Below are 9,682 nucleotides of genomic sequence, written 5' to 3'. Positions count from 1 at the left end.
ATAACGGGAGCATGAAATAACAGGATAAAAAGTCTTTAATGTGAGACCATTGGTTGTGGGAACACCAGAAATAGAATGAGTGTAGTTATCCACATTTGTTCAAGAGTCTGATAGGTGTGGGATAGTTACTGTTCTTGAACCTGGTGATGTGAGTCCTGAGCCACTTGTACCTTCTGCCTGGTGACAGCAGTGAGGAAGGGAGAAAGGGTTGCAACACACACAATGCTGGAGGAACTCAGCAGGCCAGGCAGCACACACGGAAAAGTGTAAACAGCCGATATTTTGGGCCGAGACCTTTCATTAGGACTGGGGGAAAAGATGTGGAGTCAGAGTAAGAAGTTTGGGGGGGCGGGGGAGAGGAGGAAGAAACACAGGGTAATAGGTGAAACCAGGAGAGGAGGAGTGGTGAAGTAACGAGCTGGAAAGTTGATTAGCAAAAGAGATACAGAGCTGGAGAAAGGGGAGTCTGATAGGAGAGGACAAGCCATGGCAGAAAGTAAAAGGGGAGGAGCACCAGAGAGAGGTGAAGGGCAGGTAAGGAGGTAATGTGAGAGAGGGGATAGTGAAAGAGATGTGGGGGGGGGGGCATTACCAGAAGTTCAAGAAATTGCTGTTCGTGCTGTCAGGTTGGAGGGTACCCAGATGGAATACAAGGTGTTGCTCCTCCAACCTGTGTGTGGCTTCATCATGGCTGTGGAGGAAGCCATGGAATGACATGTTGGAATTTTATGGGAAGTAGAATTGAAATGGGTGGCCACCAGGAGACCCTGCTTCTAGCGGACGGAGCGTAGCTGCTCAGCAAAGCGGTCTCCCAATCTACGTTGGGTCTCACCAATATACAGGAGGCCACGCTGGGAGCACTGGATGCATTAAATGATCCCAGCAGATTCACAGGGGAAGTGACACCTCACCTGGCAGGACTGTTTGGGGCCCTGAATGGTAGTGAGCAAAGAGTTGTAGGGACAGGGATCCTTGCAAGGAGAAGTGTCAGGAGGGAGATCAGTGGGAAGGGACGAATGGACAAGGAAGTCACATAGGCAGTGATCCCTGTGGAAAGCAGAAAGTGAGAGAGAGGGAAAGATGTGTTTGATGGTGGGATCCGGTTGGATATGGCAGAGGTTGTGGAGAATTACGTGCTGGATGCAGAATGGGAGGGGTGGTAGGTGAGGACAAGAGGAATCCTATCTCTGGTAGTGTGGCAGAAGGATGGGTTGAGGGCAGACATGCGCGAAATGGAAGAGATGTGGTTGAGGGCAGCACTAATGGTGGAGGAAGGGAAGCCCTTTTCTTTGAAGTGTTATGACCTCGGCCCCCTCCTTTGTGAGAATCGCAAGAGCCCTAGTCAAGGGGAGGGGGTCAACTGACCCAAGAGGGGGAGAGACGTGCTGAATAGACACAGGAAATGGGAGAGAGAGAGAGAGACGTGCGGAAGACCACGTTCTCCCGAGAAGCAGAATAAAGGCGACATTGACTAGTGTCTCATGGAGACCACGTGAAAAGCCCTCGGGCAAAGTGGGCTGGTTGAGAAAGAGATCGCATCACCTGCAACCTGATTGACACCTGCGATCCCGTGAAGAAGTATAAAGGAGGGTCTGAGGGGGGGACAACCCTCAGACGCACCAAGGAGACACCAAGGAAGCACGATACCGATTCCCGTGGGAGCGGGAAGCCATTTTGAAGGAAGCCACGTGCGTTAGATTCCAAATTTTGAATCTGTGGCTAGAACCAACAGAAGACCGCTTTTAACTAACAATGGGGAAGCCTGCTCCCCTGATTCCAAGGATTTGCTCTGTAAAGACAACGGGCAAGTGTTTATCCTTTCTCAACCATCTCTCTCTCTCCACAACGTGAAACCCCAGCGGTTCCCAACAGGGAAAAGCCTGCAGCCTTCTGAGTGACTCTTTATATTTCAATTGGACTCAGTATTACCCCCTAGACAACTATAGAGCTTATTTCTGATTGATTATTATTACACCGGTGTTTTAGATTGAGTTTTGACGATGTATATGATCTGAATGTTTTGTATTAACCATACGTTTGTGCCCCTTTTTGAATAAAACGTTTGAAAATAGTAGCATCCGACTCAGCTGATCCCGCTATCTTTGCTGGTAAGTTACCTGGTTACGAGGTTACGTAACAGAAGAAGGAGGACATCTCCTCAGTTCTAGAATGAAAAGCCTCATCCAAAGAGCAGATGTGGCAGAACCGGAGGAATTGAGAGAAGGTGATGGCATATTTACAAGTAACAAGGTGGGAAGGTAGCTCTGAGAGTCAGTGGGTTTATAATAGACATCAGTAGATAAGCTGTCTCCAGAGATAGAGACAGAGAGATTGAGAAAGGAGGGGGAATTGTTCAAAATGGAGCAGGTAAATTTGAGGGCAGGGTGAAAGAGTGAGGCAAATTTGATGAAGTTGACAAGCTTTGCATAGGTGCTGGAAGCAGCACCAATATAGTCGTCAATGTAGTGCATGAAAAGTTGGGGAGCGATATCAGTGTAGGCTTGGAACATAGACTGTTCCAATACACTGGCACAAAGGCAGGCATAGTTGGGACCCATGCAAGTGCCCATAGCTACTCCTTTCGTTTGAAGGAAGTGGGAAGAGCTGAATGAGAAATTATTACGAGTGAAGACAAGTTCTGCCAGATGAAGGCCATTTCTGGCACCTCCAAGCCACAATGAACAAAACAATTCTGAATTGTCCTACTGCTTATTTCTCACCAACCATCAATGACAAAAATCGCTGCTTTTTGAACAGAAACTATTCAAAAACAGTTTGCTCTAAGGTCTAGTGCCTAATGGTCACACAAGTGCATGTAACTGACGCCATTCAGAACCTGTTCGGATACAGACTCCTGCCACAATTAAGTGCCATAGTGTTCCAAATAAACAACAAAAATCCTGGCTATCTCCTCAATCTGTTTTTGTCTTTTAGGAGTTGTCCCAAATAAGCAGCTGTCCTGATTAACAGATGGCCTAATTAACCAGAATCCACTATATTTCAATCAGAGCTGCCAAAATGAAATATTTTATGCAGAAAATATTTGACAGAAACAATACACATTTAACCAGCAACCCCTTCAACTCCCAATTTTACAAATGAAATATACAGAATTGCATTAAACATTGCCAGCAGGAATGCTTCCAACCAGTTGGAAAAAGGGTGGAAATTACGCAAGAGAGGGGCGGAAGTGAGTTTGACAACAGGGCGGAAATGGGATAGATTGCGTGGCGGAAATGCATCTTGGGCAGGACGGAAGTTGGGACAGGTTGAGGGGCGGAAGTGGTGCTGTTTGTGCGGGATTGTGGAGAAGGACCAGGTAGGCGAGGGAGTACCGTGATTTCCCGTTGAGTTGCGAGGTTTTGGGGGGTGGGGTAAGATGCAGTCCAGCTCCCCGAGGGTGGGGGCATGGTTGGAGCACAGCCTCAGGCCGAGGGGCCGCTCTGACAGCTTCTCGTTCTCCGGGAATTTGCTGTGTGCAAAGTGACAGCTGTTTTTCATTGTTGTTGGAAGGCCCGGTCTCCAGAAAGAGGAGGATAGTGAATGTGCTGTAAATTACGACTACCGTCAAACTGCCTCCTTTGTAGATGAGGTGAACTTTCATCATTACTGTGACTTGGACGGATCTCAAAGGGCTTCATACCCGTCAGTTACTGCAACCTATTCTGCACTTCAATGCGATCATCGCGGCCCACCTTCTTAATATTAGTTGTTTCGCCCACAAAATACCGGAAGAACTCAGCGGATCAGGCAGCATAATTTATAAGACCATAAGATATAGGAGCAGAATTAGGCAATTTGGTCCTTCGAGTCTGCTCTGCCGTTTCATCATGGCTGATCCAATTTTGCTCTCAGCCCCAATGTCCTCAATAATTCTCCCCAATATCCCTTCATGCCCTGACCAATCAAGAATCTAGCAACCTCTGTCTAAATATACATAAAGACTTGGTCTCTACAGCTGCTTTGTGGCAAAGAATTCCACAGTTACACCACTCTCTGGCTAAAGAAATTCCTCCTAATCTGCATTCTAAAAGAACGCCCCTCTATTCTGAGGTTGTGTCCTCTGGTCCTAGACTCTTCCATTATAGGAAATATCATCTCCACTTCCACTCTATCAAGGCCATGCACCATTGATTAGGTTTCAATGAAGTCACCCCTCATTCTTTTAAATTCTAGTGAATACAGGCCCAGAGTAATCAAACGATCTTCAATGACAACCCAATCAATCCTGGAATCATTTTCTTGAACCTCTTTTGAACCGTCTTCAGTTTCAGCACGTCCTTTCTAAGACGGGCACCCAAAACTGCTCACAATACTCCAAGTGAGGCCTCACCAGTGCTTTATAAAGTCCCAACATTATATCCTTGCTTTTATATTCTAGTCCTCTTGAAATCAGTGCTAGTGTCACATTTGCCTTCCTTACCACAGACTCAACCTTCAAATTAACCTTTAGGGAATCCTGCACAAGTACTTCCAAGTTCCTTTGTGTTTCAGTTTTTTGCATTTTCTCTTCACTTATAAAATAGTCAACCTTTTCATTCCACCAAAGTGCATGACTGTACACTTACCAACACTATCTGCTATTTCTTTGCCCATTCTCCTAGTTTAAGTCCTGTTGCCTCTCTACTTTTTCAAAACTATCTGCCCCTTCACCTATCTTCATATCGTCTGCAAACATTGCAACAAAGCCATCAATTATATCATCCAAATCATTGACATATAATGTAAATTGGTCCTAACACAAACCCCTGTGGAACACTGGCAGCCAAACAGAAAAGGCTCTATTTATTCCCACTCTGTTTCCTGCCAATCTGCTACTGCTTTATCCATGCTAGAATATTTCCTGTAATACCATGGACTGATAGCTTATTAAGCAGCCTCACGTGTAACACCTTGTCAAAAGCCTTCTGAAAACCCAAGTACACAACACTGATTCTCCTTTCTTCTGCCTCTCTTTTTGAAGAGTGGTGTGACATTTGCAATTTTGCTGCCTTCCAGGACGATTCCAGTGATTCTTGAAAGATCATTATAAATGCCTCCACAATCTCTTCAGCCATTTCTTTCAGAACCCTGGGGTGTACACTATCTGGTACAGGAGACTTTGACCTTTCAGTTTTCCAATATCTTTCTCTCTAATAATGATAACTTCCCACGTTTCATGACTCCTGACACTTGGAACTTCCACCATACTGCTAATGTCTTCCACAGTGAAGACTGGTGTAAAGTACTTACTCAGTTCATCCACCATTTCATTGTCTCCCATTACTTCCACTTCAGCATTATTTTCCAGCGGTCCAATATCCACTCTTGCCACTCTTCTACACCTTATGTATCTGGAGAAACTTCTGGTATCCTCTTTAATATTATTGGCTAACTTACTTTCGTATCCCACCTTTACCTTCTTTATGACTTGTTGGTTGCCTTCTGTTGGTTTTGAAAAGCTTCCCAATCTTCTAACTTCCCACTAATCTTTGCTCTATCTTTTTGGCTTTTATGCTGGCTTTGACTTCTCTTGTTAGCTATGATTGTGTCATCTTTTCTTCAGAATACTTTTTCCTTTTTGAGATGTATATATCCTGTGCCTTCCAAATTGCTTCCAGAAATTCTAGCCATAGGTGCTCTGCATTCATCCCTGCCAGTGTTCTTTTCCAAACAGTTCTGGCCAACCCCTTTTTCATGTTGTTGTAATTCCCTTTACTCCACTGTAATACTTTTACATCTGACTTTATATTCTCCTTCTCAAACTTCAAGGTGAATTCGATCCTATTATGATCACTGGCCCCCAAGGATTCTTTTTCCTTCAAGTCCCTAATAAATTCTGGTTCATTGCACAACACCCAATCCTGAATCGCTGATTCCCTTGAGGGCCCAGCCACGAACTGCTCTAAAAATCCATCTCATTGACACTCTGGAAATACCCCCTCCTGGAATCCTGCACTGACCTGATTTTTCCAGTTTACCTGCATATTGTGCATGTTGTTCCAGAATTCCAGCATTTGAAGTCTTGTAATTTTCAAAGTTCAAAGTACATTTATTATCAAAGTATTTACACTATGTACAACCTTGTGATTAGTCTTATAGGCAGTCACAAGACAAAGAAACCCAAGAAACCCATTGCAAAAGAGACCGTCAAACACCCATTGTGTGAGAAAAAGACTAAATCATGCAACAATAAAAAGTAAACAAATAACACTCAGAACTATAGTTCACAACCTGATCTTTTCAATCTGGTTCAGCACTTAATTTGTTCAAACATCCTTCTTGCATTTTGACCTTGTTACTGCAGCTTCGACTTGGCCCCATTTTTGCTCCAGCAAAAGCCAAACATCAACTCGTTCCTTGCTCTCGGGCTGGCCCCGCTGCCCTGATTCAGCCCACAACGGACGTTTTCAATCTGGCCCAGTGCCCAGATATCAGCTCATTCCTTGCTCTCAGGCCGGACCCTGCCACTTTGATTCAGCTCCATTTCCGCTCCAGCAATGGCCAATCATTAGTTCGTTCCTCATTCTCGGGTCCGGGCCCAGCCGCCTCGATTTGGCCTGTACCCGCAATGCCGCAACCTTACCGCACCTTCAAGACTCCAGTTCACACTGCAAAAATGCCAGGTCATACAGGCTGTTCAAAAATGCAACCCAGAAAGGGAAGTTACAGGCCATTGATTCCAGTGATCCTTGTTCGGAAAAAGTGTGATTAATAGAATATTTAGTAGGGTTGTTTGCTGCCAGTAAGGTGTCGCTGTGTCTCACCAGCACCATTTTAAACCGGAAGTTGAAGATGGATTGAACATGGCCCATGGAACATTACAGCACAGGAACCGGTCCTTCGTCCCATATTTGTGCCACCCCAATTAAATTAGTAATCAGATGCCCAAGTAAACTAATCCCTTCCCTCTACACAATGTCCACATCCCTCCATTTCCAGCACCTTCATGTGCCTATCTAAGAATGTCCCTGTTGAATCTGCTTCCACTGCCACCCTTACCGATGCATTCCAGGCACCCACCAGCCTCTGCGTTTTTAAATAAAACTATTCTGATTTGCACATCTTCCAACTGTCCACTCTCACTTTAAATGCATGCCCTCTGGTTTTAGACGTCAGAATGGGCCTGGGCCCAGAAATGTGGGCAAGTATCTGGTACTACGAGACTGGATTTCTGGCTTCACTTCTGCTAAACAGCTAGCAATATTAATCAGTACTAATATTTTGAGAAGCATAATTGGGATTAATTATCATTTCCCTCTGGTTAAACACAGACAGGATTTGACAGCTGAAAATTTTATGCATAAATACAGTCCATAGTTTGATTGGCAGGTTTTACTGACAGACTGAAGGCGAAATTGGATGTTTTTAAAGCTACAACAATAAACTAGAGGAAATCTGCAGATGCTGGAAATCCAAACAGCCCACTCAAAATGCTGGAGGAACTCAGCAGGCCAGGCAGCATCTATGAAAAAGAGTAAACAGTCGACGTTTCAGGCCGAGACCCTTCACCAATAAATTGTTTCCTGAATCACTGCGTGATGTGTAGCAGCACAACCAGTGTGTACACAACACATTCCTGCAAAACTGGTGTTGGCTTGACGTGAACGAAGGCCTTTTCCACGTGCGCTGCATTGGTGCAGAGAGAAGGTAAACCCATTGCCGTCTGGAGGGTCGCCGGCAAGAGAGAGGCCAGCCATAGGGTTTGGTTGTGGATCTGAAAAGGAGGGCATATGTGCAGGTCTGTTTTGAGTGTAAGAAGGTCTGTGATCAGTGGTGAGAGGGTGGTGCATAGAGCAGGACGGGGCTCTGAGATTGGTATGGAGGGTATTTGGTTTAGGTCATGTGACCAAGGTTTGAGGTGGTTGGAGTGGGCAAGATGGAGAGTACAGGAGGGTGATGGAATGTGAGGTAGTAACTAAATGTGTGCTTCAGCTGGCTTCCCAACACCAGGTTTTGGCTTGCCTGGAATGAGCCTCTTTAATTTGCAGCATCACTGTGCAGTCCCTGTTAATAATTTATTGGGCTAGCTGTCACCACCTGTTGTTCTGCAGGAAGATGCAGCAACTGGGGATCTAGCTCAGTTGGTCCTGTTGGTCTGCAGAATCTGACCCAGTATATCCGGCCAACTCAGTGCAGGTATAAGCTAGCAAAGACCCCAAGTGTACATCTGTCATTAATTGCAGTGCAGTACATAGAGATAATTTCATGGCTCGATGGGGTAAACAGCAGTTGTCCAACTTAAACTTTGATAATGGAAATATAATGCCTTTTTTATCATTTGCTTTTGAGGCAGCATTGAAGGCAAAGTTTAAAACCTCTGACAATTCCCAAAATATTGCTGCTAAATGCAAGGAGAACTTTGACATAAAAATTCTGCAAAATTTAGCCTCCTGTGTTAATACACTTTATTAACAGTAGAATTAAATTGGATTGTATAGAATGATATCTTAATGTTGTAACAATGGGCTTAAACACTTGGATAAAATTATTATACAGATGAAGTGCATAAATTGTCTTTTTGCTAATACATTTTGTTTAAGTACTTGGAAAATTTAATGATAATTGCATGCTAACACTTTTCCAGTTGGCTATTAGCTGCTGCATGGATCTAAGCGGGAATGTTGTCTGTTTTGTGTTGATAGTATTAAATATGTTATGTAATGGATGTTTCAGAATTGAGTTTACCATTTAAATTAGTTGTATTTGCATGAATTAGTTTGCATGTTGCTGCATGACAGCTGATTGAAGTGCTGAAGGTACGGGCTGTATTTGATTAATTGGAGGGAGAGTGCCCAGACTGATGGTTAGTACAATCCTGCTCCTGTTCTTCACTTGGCTGCGACATGTGCGTGGCCATTCCAGTACAACTGACACAGCTGTACATCAACTTAACCCGAGGTAATTTCTAAATAAGCACATGTTCGGCACAGCATTGTGGGCCGAAGGGCCTGTATTGTGCTGTAGGTTTTCTGCATGCTTAGGAGCAATATGATCTTCATTCTCCCAATTTTTCAAGTGAGCATTCATAAGAAAACATAATGTGAACATGATGTATATAAAAAAGCATGATTAGAACACAAAATAATCCAGGGTGGGGTAGCGCCTCTGGTGAAGGGGTTTGTCTTGTCTAAGTGGTCGTGGTATTGCTATGAGACAGAGTCCATAAAGTCAGGAGTGGAAAGTGACAGCTCTACGAGGGAAGAGTCTGTTCAAAGTACATTTATTATCAAAGTACATGTACTATATACAACCCTGAGATTCATCTTCTTGTAGGCAGCCAAAAATCCAATAGAACCCATTAAAAAGGATCATTAAACACCCAATGTGCAGAAAAAAAGAACAAATCATGTTAACAATAAAAAGTAAACAAATAACACCCAGGACTAAAGTTCACGAAGCTTGCTTGTCACTGTAGCCAGTCTTGGATCCCGATAGTTGCACGCCACGCGTCAGGACAGAGGTGAGTAAACCTGTTGCAGCAGCGAGTTATACATTGGCCCGCCTGTCGCTTCCGGCCCTGACATCCTGACCTTTGCAATCTGGCCCAGTCGGCTCGTTTTTTGTTCTTGGACCCCTGGCCCTGTCACTTCGATTCAGTCTCAAGTCCACTCCAGCATGGCCAAACGGCTGCCTGGATTCGGCCTGTACCCACCACACCACAACCAGAGACTCCAGTCTCTGCAAAAATGCAAAGAAAAAG

General features: G+C 44.4%; 1 protein-coding gene across 2 annotated transcripts in view; it reads left to right on the top strand.

The window, feature by feature from the left end:
- The first annotated feature begins 3,222 nt into the window (after window positions 1-3,222).
- Window positions 3,223-9,682, top strand: part of commd5 (COMM domain containing 5) — a 64,587-nt gene continuing 58,127 nt past the window's right edge. Inside the window, exon 1 of one of the 2 annotated variants that reach the window (XM_073057799.1) lies at window positions 3,223-3,319. In XM_073057799.1, coding sequence (XP_072913900.1) covers window positions 3,237-3,319 — 83 coding nt within the window. In that variant the 5' untranslated portion in view covers window positions 3,223-3,236. Of the gene's footprint in view, window positions 3,320-7,606; window positions 7,630-9,682 lie in introns of those variants that run through there. The other variant, XM_073057801.1, reaches the window with a different exon arrangement.

Source organism: Hemitrygon akajei, chromosome 10 (assembly GCF_048418815.1).
Source record: "Hemitrygon akajei chromosome 10, sHemAka1.3, whole genome shotgun sequence".
Lineage (NCBI taxonomy): Eukaryota > Metazoa > Chordata > Chondrichthyes > Myliobatiformes > Dasyatidae > Hemitrygon > Hemitrygon akajei.
The sequence above is the reverse complement of the archived record's forward strand: the minus strand, read 5'-3'. Positions and strand labels throughout refer to the sequence as shown.